General features: G+C 35.5%; 1 protein-coding gene across 3 annotated transcripts in view; it reads right to left on the bottom strand.

Annotated features, from left to right (window-relative positions):
- Positions 1-184: 184 nt before the first annotated feature.
- LOC139959023 (uncharacterized) overlaps positions 185-23,125 on the bottom strand; it is a 71,602-nt gene continuing 48,661 nt past the window's right edge. For all 3 annotated transcript variants that reach the window (XM_071956535.1, XM_071956537.1, XM_071956536.1), the window contains exons 18-19: positions 22,788-22,851; positions 185-1,812 (exon numbers count right to left, since the gene is read on the bottom strand). In XM_071956535.1, coding sequence (XP_071812636.1) covers positions 1,311-1,812; positions 22,788-22,851 — 566 coding nt within the window. In that variant the 3' untranslated portion in view covers positions 185-1,310. The remainder of the gene's footprint in view (positions 1,813-22,787; positions 22,852-23,125) is intronic.

Below are 23,125 nucleotides of genomic sequence, written 5' to 3'. Positions count from 1 at the left end.
CATTTGGAAGTTCAAGTCGTCTTTATACTTTCACTTACTGTTCCAAATGGCGGAGTGATTATTGTCTTGTCACTCCCAGAACAATGGAACGATTGTCCTTATATAAAAAAAAAACAACTGTTAGTTTTAAAATAAAACCGAAATAAAAGAACGAGTTCAAAAAGAAATGCATTTAACAAGAGAGTAAAAGCGTGACTTTATTTGTTTATTGCATATTATAAACAAGATTTGTAATGAGCAACGTTTAAGGGAGTTGTTATATTGCAGAGAATTCTCAATTAGTATGTGTAATCATGCATATAGGCTAAGGAGAAGTTATTGGCAAAATAGAAAGACATTCAAAGTAAATAATTGAAGGGATTAAAATCTGGGCAAATAAAGAACATATTCTTATCCATATTACTGCATAGTAGTAAAAATGTCACAACTTAAAGGTCTGCTGTATAGACCCCAACTATAACTATCACGGAAAAACGCTTCTTGGGAATCGACCTGCCTTGTTCGTAAAGTTACTTCTTTTTACCAATTAGTCTGTAACTCCTGCCACATATACTTTTCCTGTATGAGGGTCTTTGTGTGGCCGCTGTATGATTAACTACACTGTAGACATGAACATATTTCCACACAGTGTTTAGAGCCTAATGGTGTTAAGAAGCTATGCAGGCTAATTGTACAGCCTGAGGTGGATTTACGACCGTGGTAGGTCGATTACATAATCACAAAATTCCTATTATAAAGCGTGCTATAATTGGAGCCAAAAATGCAGTTCTATAAGGAAGTACAAAAGATATCAATTACATATAAAAAAAATAGTTAATATGTTTGACCATTATCGTTCTCTTTTAGTTGTATAAAGTTAAATAAAATATTTTGATTGGGTTATAAAAATTCATAAAACTATTGATTAAACATTAAACATTAGCTGTAGTAACAAGATCATCAATTTAACTTTAACATTAAAGAAGCCTTCCAGATATTAATATATTTAAAGAGTTACTAGCTATAGAAACTTGACTACAGCTCAATATTTTCTTTTTCCTTGTACTTAGAAAAGCAAAACTAAAATTCTGTTTAAATTCAACCTTTAAAATATGATTCTGTAAAAAGTATACGCTGAAGATATATCTACTCTATAAAACAGTTAACTAATATTACAGTAAACCTTTATTTCGTTTATTGGTTTCATATGTATGGTTTCATATATTAGTTTCATATATTCGTTTCATGTATATATATATATATGGTTTTACTAATTTGTAGCCTACATGGAACCCAGCAGAAAAATGAAAGAAGCAATGTATTTGAGAGTTTCAGGGGGATGAAGTAGATTCCATCTGAATTTTCTCAGTGGTGTTTTCGTCACTGTTAACATTTTGATTTCCTTTGGGGTTTTTGGAACTCGATGAACCTGTGGATCTAGTATTGGAACTTTCGTTAACTTTGCATCTTCCAATCTGCCCAAAAATTAACCTCCATTCCATTTGGACCTCCTGGTTTCTCACACAGAAGATGAGAAAGATGAATAATCCTTGCAGGGAGTTGCAGATGAGGAAGAGGAGATTAAATATAAACTGGGCACCACCTATCGCTAAGAATCCAAACAGCCAGGCGAGACCCAGCAGCATCAAGATGGAGATGGCGTTTTGGATGCGTTTAATGTTTTCTTTCCTGGGATCATCCTTCTTCAACTGTGGGCGACATGTGATTTGTTTGATTATTAAGACAAACATGACCAGATTGAACACCAGCATGACAGCGATGAACAGAACAACACCAATGTAAAATGTCATGGTACCTGTTTGCGGAAAACAGCTGCAAGAGAGAGAGGATCAGATGATGTAAAAAAAATCACTGACCTTATAAATAGATGAAATATATTTAAGAGCACCGTTTTCCTAAGTAATGGTTTGTGTGAGGATAAACAGGTCCAGCTCTTTCTTTGTTGTAACAGATAAAGAACCTACCCTCTGCCTTTAATCCTCTCTTTGTCCCTCCACAGTTTATCTCCTTCCTCTCCTCTTCCCCTGTTGCTTTCATTTCACCATCCATTGTCTACTTTTAATCCCATTTCATCCATCTCATTGTGTTCACCATGCTCATTAACCTGTCTGTATTCTGTGCGTGTTTTTGTCCCCTCTGTTACTGTAACTTGTCATTTAGCCTCTGAAGAAGATCCTGCTAGGATCGAAACGTCAGGCCAACTTACTTTTACACAGATAAAGAACCTGCCTGAACTTAGTAATCCACTGATGGCCATAAAAAGACGACCTTCCCCAGTGTGTGTGATCCAAAGATGTTTGTTAACAGCTGAATGTCCCAACTGTTTGTGGTCAATACATCTTCATCAATAACCAATTGTTTATATGGTCCATGCATGTTTATGATTAGCAGATATAACCTATTGTTTGAGGTCCATGCATGTTTATGATCAGCAGATTAAACCTATTGTTTATGGTCCATGCATGTAAATGATCAGCAGATTTAACCTATTGTTTGAGGTCTATGCATGTTTATGATCAGCAGATATAACCTATTGTTTGAGGTCCATGCATGTTGATGATCAGCAGAATTAACCTATTGTTTGAAGTCTATGCATGTTTATGATCAGTAGCATTAACCTATTGTTTGAGGTCTATGCATGTTTACGATCAGCAGATTTAACCTATTGTTTGAGGTCTATGCATGTTTATGATCAGCAGATATAACCTATTTTTTGAGGTCTATGCATGTTTACGATCAGCAGATTTAACCTATTGTTTGAGGTCCATGCATGTTTATGATCAGCAGATTTAACCTATTGTTTGAGGTATATGCATGTTTATGATCAGCAGATTTAACCTATTGTTTGAGGTATATGCATGTTTATGATCAGCAGATATAACCTATTGTTTGAGGTCCATGCATGTTTACGATCAGCGGATTTAACCTATTGTTTGAAGTCTATGCATTTTTATGATCAGCAGATTTAACCTATTGTTTGAGGTCCATGCATGATTATGATCAGCAGATATAACCTATTGTTTGAGGTATATGCATGTTTATGATCAGCAGATTTAACCTTTTGTTTGAGGTCTATGCATGTTTATGATCAGCAGATATAACCTATTGTTTGAAGTCTATGCATTTTTATGATCAGCAGATTTAACCTATTGTTTGAAGTCTATGCATTTTTATGATCAGCAGATTTAACCTATTGTTTGAGGTCCATGCATGATTATGATCAGCAGATTTAACCTATTGTTTGAGGTCTATGCATGTTTATGATCAGCAGATTTAACCTTTTGTTTGAGGTATATGCATGTTTATGATCAGCAGATTTAACCTATTGTTTGAAGTCTATGCATTTTTATGATCAGCAGATATAACCTATTGTTTGAGGTCTATGCATGTTTATGATCAGCAGATTTAACCTATTGTTTGAAGTCTATGCATTTTTATGATCAGCAGATTTAACCTATTGTTTGAAGTCTATGCATTTTTATGATCAGCAGATTTAACCTATTGTTTGAGGTCCATGCATGATTATGATCAGCAGATATAACCTATTGTTTGAGGTCTATGCATGTTTATGATCAGCAGATTTAACCTTTTGTTTGAGGTATATGCATGTTTATGATCAGCAGATATAACCTATTGTTTGAAGACTATGCATGTTTATGATCAGCAGATATAACCTATTGTTTGAAGTCTATGCATTTTTATGATCAGCAGATTTAACCTATTGTTTGAGGTCCATGCATGATTATGATCAGCAGATATAACCTATTGTTTGAGGTCTATGCATGTTTATGATCAGCAGATTTAACCTATTGGTTGAGGTCCATGCATGTTTATGATCAGCAGAATTAACCTATTGTTTGAAGTCTATGCATGTTTATGATCAGTAGCATTAACCTATTGTTTGAGGTCTATGCATGTTTACGATCAGCAGATTTAACCTATTGTTTGAGGTCCATGCATTATTATGATCAGCAGATATAACCTATTTTTTGAGGTCTATGCATGTTTACGATCAGCAGATATAACCTATTGTTTGAGGTCCATGCATGTTTATGATCAGCAGATTTAACCTTTTGTTTGAGGTATATGCATGTTTATGATCAGCAGATATAACCTATTGTTTGAGGTCCATGCATGTTTACGATCAGCGGATTTAACCTATTGTTTGAAGTCTATGCATTTTTATGATCAGCAGATTTAACCTATTGTTTGAGGTCCATGCATGATTATGATCAGCAGATTTAACCTATTGTTTGAGGTATATGCATGTTTATGATCAGCAGATTTAACCTATTGTTTGAGGTCTATGCATGTTGATGATCAGCAGATTTAACCTATTGTTTGAGGTCCATGCATGATTATGATCAGCAGATATAACCTATTGTTTGAGGTCTATGCATGTTTATGATCAGCAGATTTCACCTATTGGTTGAGGTCCATGCATGTTTATGATCAGCAGAATTAACCTATTGTTTGAAGTCTATGCATGTTGATGATCAGTAGCATTAACCTATTGTTTGAGGTCTATGCATGTTTATGATCAGCAGATTTAACCTATTGTTTGAGGTCCATGCATCATTATGATCTGCAGAATTAACCTATTGTTTGAAGTCTATGCATGTTTATGATCAGCAGATTTAACCTATTGTTTGAGGTCCATGCATGATTATGATCAGCAGATATAACCTATTGTTTGAGGTCTATGTATGTTTACGATCAGCAGATTTAACCTATTGTTTGAGGTCTATGCATGTTTATGATCAGCAGCTTTAATCTTTTGTTTGAGGTCCATGCATGATTATGATCAGCAGATTTAACCTATTGTTTGAGGTCCATGCATGATTATGATCAGCAGATATAACATATTGTTTGAGGTCCATGCATGTTTACGATCAGCGGATTTAACCTATTGTTTGAGGTCTATGCATGTTTATGATCAGCAGATTTAACCTATTGTTTGAGGTCCATGCATGATTATAATCAGCAGATATAACCTATTGTTTGAGGTCTATGCATGTTTACGATCAGCAGATTTAACCTATTGTTTGAGGTCCATGCATGTTTATGATCAGCAGATTTAACCTATTGTTTGAGGTATATGCATGATTATGATCAGCAGATTTAACCTATTGTTCGAGGTATATGCATGTTTATGATCAGCAGATTTCACCTATTGTTTGAGGTCCATGCATGTTTATGATCAGCAGAGTTAACCTATTGTTTGAGGTCTATGCATGTTTATGATCAGCAGATTTAACCTATTGTTTGAGGTCTATGCATGTTGATGATCAGCAGAATTAACCTATTGTTTGAGGTCTATGCATGTTTACGATCAGCAGATTTAACCTATTGTTTGAGGTCTATGCATGTTGATGATCAGCAGAATTAACCTATTGCTTGAGGTCTATGCATGTTTACGATCAGCAGATTTAACCTATTGTTTGAGGTCTATGCATGTTTATGATCAGCAGATTTCACCTATTGGTTGAGGTCCATGCATGTTTATCATCAGCAGAATTAACCTATTGTTTGAAGTCTATGCATGTTGATGATCAGTAGCATTAACCTATTGTTTGAGGTCTATGCATGTTTACGATCAGCAGATTTAACCTATTGTTTGAGGTCCATGCATTATTATGATCAGCAGATATAACCTATTTTTTGAGGTCTATGCATGTTTACGATCAGCAGATTTAACCTATTGTTTGAGGTCCATGCATGTTTAGGATCAGCAGATTTAACCTTTTGTTTGAGGTATATGCATGTTTATGATCAGCAGATATAACCTATTGTTTGAGGTCCATGCATGTTTACGATCAGCGGATTTAACCTATTGTTTGAAGTCTATGCATTTTTATGATCAGCAGATTTAACCTATTGTTTGAGGTATATGCATGATTATGATCAGCAGATATAACCTATTGTTTGAGGTCTATGCATGTTTATGATCAGCAGATTTCACCTTTTGTTTGAGGTCTATGCATGTTTATTATCAGCAGATTTAACCTTTTGTTTGAGGTCCATGCATGATTATGATCAGCAGATTTAACCTATTGTTTGAGGTCCATGCATGATTATGATCAGCAGATATAACATATTGTTTGAGGTCCATGCATGTTTACGATCAGCGGATTTAACCTATTGTTTGAGGTCTATGCATGTTTATGATCAGCAGATTTAACCTATTGTTTGAGGTCCATGCATGATTATAATCAGCAGATATAACCTATTGTTTAAGGTCTATGCATGTTTACGATCAGCAGATTTAACCTATTGTTTGAGGTCCATGCATGTTTATGATCAGCAGATTTAACCTATTGTTTGAGGTATATGCATGATTATGATCAGCAGATTTAACCTATTGTTTGAGGTATATGCATGTTTATGATCAGCAGATTTCACCTATTGTTTGAGGTCCATGCATGTTTATGATCAGCAGATTTAACCTATTGTTTGAGGTCTATGCATGTTTATGATCAGCAGATTTAACCTATTGTTTGAGGTCTATGCATGTTGATGATCAGCAGAATTAACCTATTGTTTGAGGTCCATGCATGTTTACGATCAGCGGATTTAACCTATTGTTTGAAGTCTATGCATTTTTATGATCAGCAGATTTAACCTATTGTTTGAGGTATATGCATGATTATGATCAGCAGATATAACCTATTGTTTGAGGTCTATGCATGTTTATGATCAGCAGATTTCACCTTTTGTTTGAGGTCTATGCATGTTTATTATCAGCAGATTTAACCTTTTGTTTGAGGTCCATGCATGATTATGATCAGCAGATTTAACCTATTGTTTGAGGTCCATGCATGATTATGATCAGCAGATATAACATATTGTTTGAGGTCCATGCATGTTTACGATCAGCGGATTTAACCTATTGTTTGAGGTCTATGCATGTTTATGATCAGCAGATTTAACCTATTGTTTGAGGTCCATGCATGATTATAATCAGCAGATATAACCTATTGTTTAAGGTCTATGCATGTTTACGATCAGCAGATTTAACCTATTGTTTGAGGTCCATGCATGTTTATGATCAGCAGATTTAACCTATTGTTTGAGGTATATGCATGATTATGATCAGCAGATTTAACCTATTGTTTGAGGTATATGCATGTTTATGATCAGCAGATTTCACCTATTGTTTGAGGTCCATGCATGTTTATGATCAGCAGATTTAACCTATTGTTTGAGGTCTATGCATGTTTATGATCAGCAGATTTAACCTATTGTTTGAGGTCTATGCATGTTGATGATCAGCAGAATTAACCTATTGTTTGAGGTCTATGCATGTTTATGATCAGCAGATTTAACCTATTGTTTGAGGTCTATGCATGTTTATGATCAGCAGCATTAACCTATTGTTTGAGGTCCATGCATGATTATGATCAGCAGATTTAACCTATTGTTTGAGGTCCATGCATGATTATGATCAGCAGATTAAACCTATTGTTTGAGGTCCATGCATGTTTACGATCAGCGGATTTAACCTATTGTTTGAGGTCTATGCATGTTTACGATCAGCAGATTTAACCTATTGCTTGAGGTCCATGCATGATTATAATCAGCAGATATAACCTATTGTTTGAGGTCTATGCATGTTTACGATCAGCGGATTTAACCTATTGTTTGAGGTCGATGCATGTTGATGATCAGCAGATTTAACCTATTGTTTGAGGTCCATGCATGATTATGATCAGCAGATATAACCTATTGTTTGAGGTCTATGCATGTTTACGATCAGCAGATTTAACCTATTGTTTGAGGTCCATGCATGTTTATGATCAGAAGATTTAACCTATTGTTTGAGGTATATGCATGATTATGATCAGCAGATTTAACCTATTGTTTGAGGTATATGCATGTTTATGATCAGCAGATTTCACCTATTGTTTGAGGTCCATGCATGTTTATGATCAGCAGATTTAACCTATTGTTTGAGGTCCATGCATGTTTATGATCAGCAGATTTAACCTATTGTTTGAGGTCTATGCATGTTTATGATCAGCAGAATTAACCTATTGTTTGAGGTCTATGCATGTTTATGATCAGCAGATTTAACCTATTGTTTGAGGTCTATGCATGTTTACGATCAGCAGCATTAACCTATTGTTTGAGGTCCATGCATGATTATGATCAGCAGATTTAACCTATTGTTTGAGGTCCATGCATGATTATGATCAGCAGATATAACCTATTGTTTGAGGTCCATGCATGTTTACGATCAGCGGATTTAACCTATTGTTTGAGGTCTATGCATGTTTACGATCAGCAGATTTAACCTATTGTTTGAGGTCTATGCATGTTTACGATCAGCAGATTTAACCTATTGTTTGAGGTATATGCATGATTATAATCAGCAGATATAACCTATTGTTTGAGGTCTATGCATGTTTACGATCGGCGGATTTAACCTATTGTTTGAGGTCTATGCATGTTGATGATCAGCAGATTTAACCTATTGTTTGAGGTCCATGCATGATTATAATCAGCAGATATAACCTATTGTTTGAGGTCTATGCATGATAATGATCAGCAGATTTAACCTATTGTTTGAGGTATATGCATGTTTATGATCAGCAGATTTCACCTATTGTTTGAGGTCCATGCATGTATATGATCAGCATATTTAACCTATTGTTTGAGGTCTATGCATGTTTACGATCAGCAGATTTAACCTATTGTTTGAGGTCTATGCATGTTGATGATCAGCAGATATAACCTATTGTTTGAGGTCCATGCATGTTTACGATCAGCGGATTTAACCTATTGTTTGAAGTCTATGCATTTTTATGATCAGCAGATTTAACCTATTGTTTGAGGTCCATGCATGATTATGATCAGCAGATATAACCTATTGTTTGAGGTCTATGCATGTTTATGATCAGCAGAATTCACCTATTGTTTGAGGTCTATGCATGTTTATTATCAGCAGATTTAACCTTTTGTTTGAGGTCCATGCATGATTATGATCAGCAGATTTAACCTATTGTTTGAGGTCCATGCATGATTATGATCAGCAGATATAACATATTGTTTGAGGTCCATGCATGTTTACGATCAGCGGATTTAACCTATTGTTTGAGGTCTATGCATGTTTATGATCAGCAGATTTAACCTATTGTTTGAGGTCCATGCATGATTATAATCAGCAGATATAACCTATTGTTTAAGGTCTATGCATGTTTACGATCAGCAGATTTAACCTATTGTTTGAGGTCCATGCATGTTTATGATCAGCAGATTTAACCTATTGTTTGAGGCATATGCATGATTATGATCAGCAGATTTAACCTATTGTTTGAGGTATATGCATGTTTATGATCAGCAGATTTCACCTATTGTTTGAGGTCCATGCATGTTTATGATCAGCAGATTTAACCTATTGTTTGAGGTCTATGCATGTTTATGATCAGCAGATTTAACCTATTGTTTGAGGTCTATGCATGTTGATGATCAGCAGAATTAACCTATTGTTTGAGGTCTATGCATGTTTATGATCAGCAGATTTAACCTATTGTTTGAGGTCTATGCATGTTTATGATCAGCAGCATTAACCTATTGTTTGAGGTCCATGCATGATTATGATCAGCAGATTTAACCTATTGTTTGAGGTCCATGCATGATTATGATCAGCAGATTAAACCTATTGTTTGAGGTCCATGCATGTTTACGATCAGCGGATTTAACCTATTGTTTGAGGTCTATGCATGTTTACGATCAGCAGATTTAACCTATTGCTTGAGGTCCATGCATGATTATAATCAGCAGATATAACCTATTGTTTGAGGTCTATGCATGTTTACGATCAGCGGATTTAACCTATTGTTTGAGGTCTATGCATGTTGATGATCAGCAGATTTAACCTATTGTTTGAGGTCCATGCATGATTATGATCAGCAGATATAACCTATTGTTTGAGGTCTATGCATGTTTACGATCAGCAGATTTAACCTATTGTTTGAGGTCCATGCATGATTATGATCAGAAGATTTAACCTATTGTTTGAGGTATATGCATGATTATGATCAGCAGATTTAACCTATTGTTTGAGGTATATGCATGTTTATGATCAGCAGATTTCACCTATTGTTTGAGGTCCATGCATGTTTATGATCAGCAGATTTAACCTATTGTTTGAGGTCCATGCATGTTTATGATCAGCAGATTTAACCTATTGTTTGAGGTCTATGCATGTTTATGATCAGCAGAATTAACCTATTGTTTGAGGTCTATGCATGTTTATGATCAGCAGATTTAACCTATTGTTTGAGGTCCATGCATGTTTATGATCAGCAGATTTAACCTATTGTTTGAGGTCTATGCATGTTTATGATCAGCAGAATTAACCTATTGTTTGAGGTCTATGCATGTTTATGATCAGCAGATTTAACCTATTGTTTGAGGTCTATGCATGTTTACGATCAGCAGCATTAACCTATTGTTTGAGGTCCATGCATGATTATGATCAGCAGATTTAACCTATTGTTTGAGGTCCATGCATGATTATGATCAGCAGATATAACCTATTGTTTGAGGTCCATGCATGTTTACGATCAGCGGATTTAACCTATTGTTTGAGGTCTATGCATGTTTACGATCAGCAGATTTAACCTATTGTTTGAGGTCTATGCATGTTTACGATCAGCAGATTTAACCTATTGTTTGAGGTATATGCATGATTATAATCAGCAGATATAACCTATTGTTTGAGGTCTATGCATGTTTACGATCAGCGGATTTAACCTATTGTTTGAGGTCTATGCATGTTGATGATCAGCAGATTTAACCTATTGTTTGAGGTCCATGCATGATTATAATCAGCAGATATAACCTATTGTTTGAGGTCCATGCATGTTTACGATCAGCAGATTTAACCTATTGTTTGAGGTCCATGCATGATTATAATCAGCAGATATAACCTATTGTTTGAGGTCTATGCATGTTTACGATCAGCAGATTTAACCTATTGTTTGAGGTCCATGCATGTTTATGATCAGCAGATTTAACCTATTGTTTGAGGTATATGCATGATTATGATCAGCAGATTTAACCTATTGTTTGAGGTATATGCATGTTTATGATCAGCAGATTTCACCTATTGTTTGAGGTCCATGCATGTTTATGATCAGCAGATTTAACCTATTGTTTGAGGTCTATGCATGTTTATGATCAGCAGATTTAACCTATTGTTTGAGGTCTATGCATGTTGATGATCAGCAGAATTAACCTATTGTTTGAGGTCTATGCATGTTTATGATCAGCAGATTTAACCTATTGTTTGAGGTCTATGCATGTTTATGATCAGCAGCATTAACCTATTGTTTGAGGTCCATGCATGATTACGATCAGCAGATTTAACCTATTGTTTGAGGTCTATGCATGTTTATGATCAGCAGATATAACCTATTGTTTGAGGTCCATGCATGTTTACGATCAGCGGATTTAACCTATTGTTTGAGGTCTATGCATGTTTACGATCAGCAGATTTAACCTATTGTTTGAGGTCTATGCATGTTTACGATCAGCAGATTTAACCTATTGTTTGAGGTCTATGCATGATTATGATCAGCAGATTTAACCTATTGTTTGAGGTCTATGCATGTTTACGATCAGCAGATTTAACCTATTGTTTGAGGTCCATGCATGTTTATGATCAGCAGATTTCACCTATTGTTTGAGGTCTATGCATGTTTATGATCAGCAGATTTAACCTATTGTTTGAGGTCTATGCATGTTCATGATCAGCAGCATTAACCTATTGTTTGAGGTCCATGCATGATCATGATCAGCAGATTTAACCTATTGTTTGAGGTCCATGCATGATTATGATCAGCATATATAACCTATTGTTTGAGGTCCATGCATGTTTACGATCAGCAGATTTAACCTATTGTTTGAGGTCCATGCATGTTTATGATCAGCAGATATAACCTATTGTTTGAGGTCTATGCATGTTTACGATCAGCAGATTTAACCTATTGTTTGAGGTCCATGCATGTTAATGATCAGCAAATTTAACCTATTGTTTGAGGTCTATGCATGTTTATGATCAGCAGATTTCACCTATTGTTTGAGGTCTATGCATGTTTATGATCAGCAGATTTAACCTATTGTTTGAGGTCTATGCATGTTTATGATCAGCAGATTTAACCTATTGTTTGAGGTCCATGCATGATTATGATCAACAGATATAACCTATTGTTTGAGGTCTATGCATGTTTACGATCAGCAGATTTAACCTATTGTTTGAGGTCTATGCATGTTTACGATCAGCAGATTTAACCTATTGTTTCAGGTCCATGCATGATTATCATCAGCAGATATAACCTATTGTTTGAGGTCTATGCATGTTTACGATCAGCAGATTTAACCTATTGTTTGAGGTCCATGCATGTTAATGATCAGCAAATTTAACCTATTGTTTGAGGTCTATGCATGTTTATGATCAGCAGATTTCACCTATTGTTTGAGGTCTATGCATGTTTATGATCAGCAGATTTAACCTATTGATTGAGGTATATGCATGTTTATGATCAGCAGATTTAACCTATTGTTTGAGGTCCATGCATGATTATAATCAGCAGATATAACCTATTGTTTGAGGTCTATGCATGTTTACGATCAGCAGATTTAACCTATTGTTTGAGGTCTATGCATGTTTACGATCAGCAGATTTAACCTATTGTTTGAGGTCCATGCATGATTATAATCAGCAGATATAACCTATTGTTTGAGGTCTATGCATGTTTACGATCAGCAGATGTAACCTATTGTTTGAGGTCCATGCATGTTTATGATCAGCAGATTTCACCTATTGTTTGAGGTCTATGCATGTTGATGATCAGCAGATTTAACCTATTGTTTGAGGTCTATGCATGTTTATGATCAGCAGCATTAACCTATTGTTTGAGGTCCATGCATGATTATGATCAGCAGATTTAACCTATTGTTTGAGGTCCATGCATGATTATGATCAGCAGATATAACCTATTGTTTGAGGTCCATGCATGTTTACGATCAGCAGATTTAACCTATTGTTTGAGGTCCATGCATGTTTATGATCAGCAGATATAACCTATTGTTTGAGGTCTATGCATGTTTACGATCAGCAGATTTAACCTATTGTTTGAGGTCCATGCATGTTAATGATCAGCAAATTTAACCTATTGTTTGAGGTCTATGCATGTTTATGATCAGCAGATTTCACCTATTGTTTGAGGTCTATGCATGTTTATGATCAGCAGATTTAACCTATTGTTTGAGGTCTATGCATGTTTACGATCAGCAGATTTAACCTATTGTTTGAGGTCCATGCATGTTTATGATCAGCAGATTTAACCTATTGTTTGAGGTCTATGCATGTTGATGATCAGCAGCATTAACCTATTGTTTGAGGTCCATGCATGATGATGATCAGCAGATTTAACCTATTGTTTGAGGTCCATGCATGTTTACGATCATTAGATTTAACCTATTGTTTGAGGTATATGCATGATTATAATCAGCAGATATAACCTAATGTTGGAGGTCTATGTATGTTTACGATCAGCAGATTTAACCTATTGTTTGAGGTCCATGCATGTTTACGATCAGCAGATTTAACCTATTATTTGAGGTATATGCATGTTTATGATCAGCAGATTTTACCTATTGTTTGAGGTCCATGCATGATTATAATCAGCAGATATAACCTATTGTTTGAGGTCTATGCATGTTTACGATCAGCAGATTTAACCTATTGTTTGAGGTCCATGCATGTTTTTGATCAGCAGATATAACCTATTGTTTGAAGTCTATGCATGTTTACGATCAGCAGATTTAAGCTATTGTTTGAGGTCCATGCATGTTAATGATCATTAGATTTAACCTATTGTTTGAGGTATATGCATGATTATAATCAGCAGATATAACCTAATGTTGGAGGTCTATGTATGTTTACGATCAGCAGATTTAACCTATTGTTTGAGGTCCATGCATGTTTACGATCAGCAGATTTAACCTATTATTTGAGGTATATGCATGTTTATGATCAGCAGATTTTACCTATTGTTTGAGGTCCATGCATGATTATAATCAGCAGATATAACCTATTGTTTGAGGTCTATGCATGTTTACGATCAGCAGATTTAACCTATTGTTTGAGGTCTATGCATGTTTACGATCAGCAGATTTCACCTATTGTTTGAGGTCCATGCATGATTATGATCAGCAGATATAACCTATTGTTTGAGGTCTATGCATGTTTACGATCAGCAGAATTAACCTATTGTTTGAGGTCCATGCATGTTTATGATCAGCAGATTTCACCTATTGTTTGAGGTCCATGCATGTTTATGATCAGCAGATTTAACCTATTGTTTGAGGTCTATGCATGTTTATGATCAGCAGCATTAACCTATTGTTTGAGGTCCATGCATGATTATGATCATCAGATTTAACCTATTGTTTGAGGTCCATGCATGATTATGATCAGCAGATATAACCTATTGTTTGAGGTCCATGCATGTTTACGATCAGCAGATTTAACCTATTGTTTGAGGTCCATGCATGTTTTTGATCAGCAGATATAACCTATTGTTTGAAGTCTATGCATGTTTACGATCAGCAGATTTAAGCTATTGTTTGAGGTCCATGCATGTTAATGATCAGCAAATTTAACCTATTGTTTGAGGTCTATGCATGTTTATGATCAGCAGATTTCACCTATTGTTTGAGGTCTATGCATGTTTATGATCAGCAGATTTAACCTATTGTTTGAGGTCTATGCATGTTTATGATCAGCAGATTTAACCTATTGTTTGAGGTCCATGCATGTTTATGATCAGCAGATTTAACCTATTGGTTGAGGTATATGCATGTTTATGATCAGCAGATTTAACCTATTGTTTGAGGTCTATGCATGTTGATGATCAGCAGATTTAACCTATTGTTTGAGGTCTATGCATGTTGATGATCAGCAGCATTAACCTATTGTTTGAGGTCCATGCATGATTATGATCAGCAGATTTAACCTATTGTTTGAGGTCCATGCATATTGATGATCAGCAGATGTAACCTATTGTTTGAGGTCCATGCATGTTTACGATCAGCATATTTAACCTATTGTTTGAGGTCCATGCATGTTTACGATCATGAGATTTAACCTATTGTTTGAGGTCCATGCATGTTTACGATCATGAGATTTAACCTATTGTTTGAGGTATATGCATGATAATGATCAGCAGATTTAACCTATTGTTTGAGGTATATGCATGTTTATGATCAGCAGATTTCACCTATTGTTTGAGGTCCATGCATGTATATGATCAGCATATTTAACCTATTGTTTGAGGTCTATGCATGTTTACGATCAGCAGATTTAACCTATTGTTTGAGGTCTATGCATGTTGATGATCAGCAGATATAACCTATTGTTTGAGGTCCATGCATGTTTACGATCAGCGGATTTAACCTATTGTTTGAAGTCTATGCATTTTTATGATCAGCAGATTTAACCTATTGTTTGAGGTCCATGCATGATTATGATCAGCAGATATAACCTATTGTTTGAGGTCTATGCATGTTTATGATCAGCAGAATTCACCTATTGTTTGAGGTCTATGCATGTTTATTATCAGCAGATTTAACCTTTTGTTTGAGGTCCATGCATGATTATGATCAGCAGATTTAACCTATTGTTTGAGGTCCATGCATGATTATGATCAGCAGATATAACATATTGTTTGAGGTCCATGCATGTTTACGATCAGCGGATTTAACCTATTGTTTGAGGTCTATGCATGTTTATGATCAGCAGATTTAACCTATTGTTTGAGGTCCATGCATGATTATAATCAGCAGATATAACCTATTGTTTAAGGTCTATGCATGTTTACGATCAGCAGATTTAACCTATTGTTTGAGGTCCATGCATGTTTATGATCAGCAGATTTAACCTATTGTTTGAGGCATATGCATGATTATGATCAGCAGATTTAACCTATTGTTTGAGGTATATGCATGTTTATGATCAGCAGATTTCACCTATTGTTTGAGGTCCATGCATGTTTATGATCAGCAGATTTAACCTATTGTTTGAGGTCTATGCATGTTTATGATCAGCAGATTTAACCTATTGTTTGAGGTCTATGCATGTTGATGATCAGCAGAATTAACCTATTGTTTGAGGTCTATGCATGTTTATGATCAGCAGATTTAACCTATTGTTTGAGGTCTATGCATGTTTATGATCAGCAGCATTAACCTATTGTTTGAGGTCCATGCATGATTATGATCAGCAGATTTAACCTATTGTTTGAGGTCCATGCATGATTATGATCAGCAGATTAAACCTATTGTTTGAGGTCCATGCATGTTTATGATCAGCGGATTTAACCTATTGTTTGAGGTCTATGCATGTTTACGATCAGCAGATTTAACCTATTGCTTGAGGTCCATGCATGATTATAATCAGCAGATATAACCTATTGTTTGAGGTCTATGCATGTTTACGATCAGCGGATTTAACCTATTGTTTGAGGTCTATGCATGTTGATGATCAGCAGATTTAACCTATTGTTTGAGGTCCATGCATGATTATGATCAGCAGATATAACCTATTGTTTGAGGTCTATGCATGTTTACGATCAGCAGATTTAACCTATTGTTTGAGGTCCATGCATGATTATGATCAGAAGATTTAACCTATTGTTTGAGGTATATGCATGATTATGATCAGCAGATTTAACCTATTGTTTGAGGTATATGCATGTTTATGATCAGCAGATTTCACCTATTGTTTGAGGTCCATGCATGTTTATGATCAGCAGATTTAACCTATTGTTTGAGGTCCATGCATGTTTATGATCAGCAGATTTAACCTATTGTTTGAGGTCTATGCATGTTTATGATCAGCAGAATTAACCTATTGTTTGAGGTCTATGCATGTTTATGATCAGCAGATTTAACCTATTGTTTGAGGTCCATGCATGTTTATGATCAGCAGATTTAACCTATTGTTTGAGGTCTATGCATGTTTATGATCAGCAGAATTAACCTATTGTTTGAGGTCTATGCATGTTTATGATCAGCAGATTTAACCTATTGTTTGAGGTCTATGCATGTTTACGATCAGCAGCATTAACCTATTGTTTGAGGTCCATGCATGATTATGATCAGCAGATTTAACCTATTGTTTGAGGTCCATGCATGATTATGATCAGCAGATATAACCTATTGTTTGAGGTCCATGCATGTTTACGATCAGCGGATTTAACCTATTGTTTGAGGTCTATGCATGTTTACGATCAGCAGATTTAACCTATTGTTTGAGGTCTATGCATGTTTACGATCAGCAGATTTAACCTATTGTTTGAGGTATATGCATGATTATAATCAGCAGATATAACCTATTGTTTGAGGTCTATGCATGTTTACGATCAGCGGATTTAACCTATTGTTTGAGGTCTATGCATGTTGATGATCAGCAGATTTAACCTATTGTTTGAGGTCCATGCATGATTATAATCAGCAGATATAACCTATTGTTTGAGGTCCATGCATGTTTACGATCAGCAGATTTAACCTATTGTTTGAGGTCCATGCATGATTATAATCAGCAGATATAACCTATTGTTTGAGGTCTATGCATGTTTACGATCAGCAGATTTAACCTATTGTTTGAGGTCCATGCATGTTTATGATCAGCAGATTTAACCTATTGTTTGAGGTATATGCATGATTATGATCAGCAGATTTAACCTATTGTTTGAGGTATATGCATGTTTATGATCAGCAGATTTCACCTATTGTTTGAGGTCCATGCATGTTTATGATCAGCAGATTTAACCTATTGTTTGAGGTCTATGCATGTTTATGATCAGCAGATTTAACCTATTGTTTGAGGTCTATGCATGTTGATGATCAGCAGAATTAACCTATTGTTTGAGGTCTATGCATGTTTATGATCAGCAGATTTAACCTATTGTTTGAGGTCTATGCATGTTTATGATCAGCAGCATTAACCTATTGTTTGAGGTCCATGCATGATTACGATCAGCAGATTTAACCTATTGTTTGAGGTCTATGCATGTTTATGATCAGCAGATATAACCTATTGTTTGAGGTCCATGCATGTTTACGATCAGCGGATTTAACCTATTGTTTGAGGTCTATGCATGTTTACGATCAGCAGATTTAACCTATTGTTTGAGGTCTATGCATGTTTACGATCAGCAGATTTAACCTATTGTTTGAGGTCTATGCATGATTATGATCAGCAGATTTAACCTATTGTTTGAGGTCTATGCATGTTTACGATCAGCAGATTTAACCTATTGTTTGAGGTCCATGCATGTTTATGATCAGCAGATTTCACCTATTGTTTGAGGTCTATGCATGTTTATGATCAGCAGATTTAACCTATTGTTTGAGGTCTATGCATGTTCATGATCAGCAGCATTAACCTATTGTTTGAGGTCCATGCATGATCATGATCAGCAGATTTAACCTATTGTTTGAGGTCCATGCATGATTATGATCAGCATATATAACCTATTGTTTGAGGTCCATGCATGTTTACGATCAGCAGATTTAACCTATTGTTTGAGGTCCATGCATGTTTATGATCAGCAGATATAACCTATTGTTTGAGGTCTATGCATGTTTACGATCAGCAGATTTAACCTATTGTTTGAGGTCCATGCATGTTAATGATCAGCAAATTTAACCTATTGTTTGAGGTCTATGCATGTTCATGATCAGCAGATTTCACCTATTGTTTGAGGTCTATGCATGTTTATGATCAGCAGATTTAACCTATTGTTTGAGGTCTATGCATGTTTATGATCAGCAGATTTAACCTATTGTTTGAGGTCCATGCATGATTATGATCAACAGATATAACCTATTGTTTGAGGTCTATGCATGTTTACGATCAGCAGATTTAACCTATTGTTTGAGGTCTATGCATGTTTACGATCAGCAGATTTAACCTATTGTTTCAGGTCCATGCATGATTATCATCAGCAGATATAACCTATTGTTTGAGGTCTATGCATGTTTACGATCAGCAGATTTAACCTATTGTTTGAGGTCCATGCATGTTAATGATCAGCAAATTTAACCTATTGTTTGAGGTCTATGCATGTTTATGATCAGCAGATTTCACCTATTGTTTGAGGTCTATGCATGTTTATGATCAGCAGATTTAACCTATTGATTGAGGTATATGCATGTTTATGATCAGCAGATTTAACCTATTGTTTGAGGTCCATGCATGATTATAATCAGCAGATATAACCTATTGTTTGAGGTCTATGCATGTTTACGATCAGCAGATTTAACCTATTGTTTGAGGTCTATGCATGTTTACGATCAGCAGATTTAACCTATTGTTTGAGGTCCATGCATGATTATAATCAGCAGATATAACCTATTGTTTGAGGTCTATGCATGTTTACGATCAGCAGATGTAACCTATTGTTTGAGGTCCATGCATGTTTATGATCAGCAGATTTCACCTATTGTTTGAGGTCTATGCATGTTGATGATCAGCAGATTTAACCTATTGTTTGAGGTCTATGCATGTTTATGATCAGCAGCATTAACCTATTGTTTGAGGTCCATGCATGATTATGATCAGCAGATGTAACCTATTGTTTGAGGTCCATGCATGATTATGATCAGCAGATATAACCTATTGTTTGAGGTCCATGCATGTTTATGATCAGCAGATATAACCTATTGTTTGAGGTCTATGCATGTTTACGATCAGCAGATTTAACCTATTGTTTGAGGTCCATGCATGTTAATGATCAGCAAATTTAACCTATTGTTTGAGGTCTATGCATGTTTATGATCAGCAGATTTCACCTATTGTTTGAGGTCTATGCATGTTTATGATCAGCAGATTTAACCTATTGTTTGAGGTCTATGCATGTTTACGATCAGCAGATTTAACCTATTGTTTGAGGTCCATGCATGTTTATGATCAGCAGATTTAACCTATTGTTTGAGGTCTATGCATGTTGATGATCAGCAGCATTAACCTATTGTTTGAGGTCCATGCATGATGATGATCAGCAGATTTAACCTATTGTTTGAGGTCCATGCATGTTTACGATCATTAGATTTAACCTATTGTTTGAGGTATATGCATGATTATAATCAGCAGATATAACCTAATGTTGGAGGTCTATGTATGTTTACGATCAGCAGATTTAACCTATTGTTTGAGGTCCATGCATGTTTACGATCAGCAGATTTAACCTATTATTTGAGGTATATGCATGTTTATGATCAGCAGATTTTACCTATTGTTTGAGGTCCATGCATGATTATAATCAGCAGATATAACCTATTGTTTGAGGTCTATGCATGTTTATGATCAGCAGATTTAACCTATTGTTTGAGGTCCATGCATGTTTTTGATCAGCAGATATAACCTATTGTTTGAAGTCTATGCATGTTTACGATCAGCAGATTTAAGCTATTGTTTGAGGTCCATGCATGTTAATGATCATTAGATTTAACCTATTGTTTGAGGTATATGCATGATTATAATCAGCAGATATAACCTAATGTTGGAGGTCTATGTATGTTTACGATCAGCAGATTTAACCTATTGTTTGAGGTCCATGCATGTTTACGATCAGCAGATTTAACCTATTATTTGAGGTATATGCATGTTTATGATCAGCAGATTTTACCTATTGTTTGAGGTCCATGCATGATTATAATCAGCAGATATAACCTATTGTTTGAGGTCTATGCATGTTTACGATCAGCAGATTTAACCTATTGTTTGAGGTCTATGCATGTTTACGATCAGCAGATTTCACCTATTGTTTGAGGTCCATGCATGATTATGATCAGCAGATATAACCTATTGTTTGAGGTCTATGCATGTTTACGATCAGCAGAATTAACCTATTGTTTGAGGTCCATGCATGTTTATGATCAGCAGATTTCACCTATTGTTTGAGGTCCATGCATGTTTATGATCAGCAGATTTAACCTATTGTTTGAGGTCTATGCATGTTTATGATCAGCAGCATTAACCTATTGTTTGAGGTCCATGCATGATTATGATCATCAGATTTAACCTATTGTTTGAGGTCCATGCATGATTATGATCAGCAGATATAACCTATTGTTTGAGGTCCATGCATGTTTACGATCAGCAGATTTAACCTATTGTTTGAGGTCCATGCATGTTTTTGATCAGCAGATATAACCTATTGTTTGAAGTCTATGCATGTTTACGATCAGCAGATTTAAGCTATTGTTTGAGGTCCATGCATGTTAATGATCAGCAAATTTAACCTATTGTTTGAGGTCTATGCATGTTTATGATCAGCAGATTTCACCTATTGTTTGAGGTCTATGCATGTTTATGATCAGCAGATTTAACCTATTGTTTGAGGTCTATGCATGTTTATGATCAGCAGATTTAACCTATTGTTTGAGGTCCATGCATGTTTATGATCAGCAGATTTAACCTATTGGTTGAGGTATATGCATGTTTATGATCAGCAGATTTAACCTATTGTTTGAGGTCTATGCATGTTGATGATCAGCAGATTTAACCTATTGTTTGAGGTCTATGCATGTTGATGATCAGCAGCATTAACCTATTGTTTGAGGTCCATGCATGATTATGATCAGCAGATTTAACCTATTGTTTGAGGTCCATGCATATTGATGATCAGCAGATGTAACCTATTGTTTGAGGTCCATGCATGTTTACGATCAGCATATTTAACCTATTGTTTGAGGTCCATGCATGTTTACGATCATGAGATTTAACCTATTGTTTGAGGTCCATGCATGTTTACGATCATGAGATTTAACCTATTGTTTGAGGTATATGCATGATTATAATCAGCAGATATAACCTACTGTTTGAGGTCTATGCATGTTTACGATCAGCAGATTTTACCTATTGTTTGAGGTCCATGCATGTTTATGATCAGCAGATTTAACCTATTGTTTGAGGTATATGCATGTTTATGATCAGCAGATTTAACCTATTGTTTGAGGTAAATGCATGTTAATGATCAGCAGATATAACCTATTGTTTGAGGTCCATGCATGTTTACGATCAGCGGATTTAACCTATTGTTTGAAGTTTATGCATGCTTATGATCAGCAGATTTAACCCATTGTTTGAGGTCCATGCATGATTATGATCAGCAGATATAACCTATTGTTTGAGGTCTATGCATGTTTATGATCAGCAGATTTAACCTATTGTTTGAGGTCCATGCATCATTATGATCTGCAGAATTAACCTATTGTTTGAAGTCTATGCATGTTTATGATCAGCAGATTTAACCTATTGTTTGAGGTCCATGCATGATTATGATCAGCAGATATAACCTATTGTTTGAGGTCTATGCATGTTTATCATCAGCAGAATTAACCTATTGTTTGAAGTCTATGCATGTTTATGATCAGCAGATATAACCTATTGTTTGAGGTCTATGCATGTTTACGATCAGCAGATTTAACCTATTGTTTGAGGTCCATGCATGTTTATGATCAGCAGATGTAACCTATTGTTTGAGGTCTATGCATGTTTATGATCAGCAGATTTAACTTAACATTACATTAGCACTCTTGAAATATATTCCCTCTCACTAAAGCATTAAATGTGTAATTAAATACGCCTTGAAATATATGCCAAATTATTTGGAAGGTTGATCAAAACAACAACTCTCACAAGCTAAAATTTGGGAGCAAGACTGAAGGTCATTAACAGAGGAACTGTAACCCATCAGGATGTTACTTACTAATGTCCTCTGTAATTTACTGACTTCACAGCGACCGATACTACCACAACCACAAGAGGAAGACCTGTCAAAAATGAATGTAACAGTTTATTAAGTTTAGATTTCATTAATTGATCTTGCATAGGGTGCATCATACTTCCAAACTGTCCATTACTTTGTATATTACAGATTGCAAAGAGGATCCAGTTTGTCACTCTGGATATTTTGGAGGTAATTTTGTGGTTTAACCCTTTGAATCAATATCACATGAACCACTGGCCCTCAAACATTGCCTGTTCCCTCCCCCTCCCCCCCCCCCCCCATCACCATAGATATGAACCCTATTGCACCTCCTCTGA

This window comes from Apostichopus japonicus, chromosome 18 (genome assembly GCF_037975245.1).
Source record: "Apostichopus japonicus isolate 1M-3 chromosome 18, ASM3797524v1, whole genome shotgun sequence".
Taxonomy (NCBI): Eukaryota; Metazoa; Echinodermata; class Holothuroidea; order Aspidochirotida; family Stichopodidae; genus Apostichopus; species Apostichopus japonicus.
Note: the sequence above shows the minus strand (reverse complement) of the source record. Positions and strands in the feature narration are given on the sequence as shown.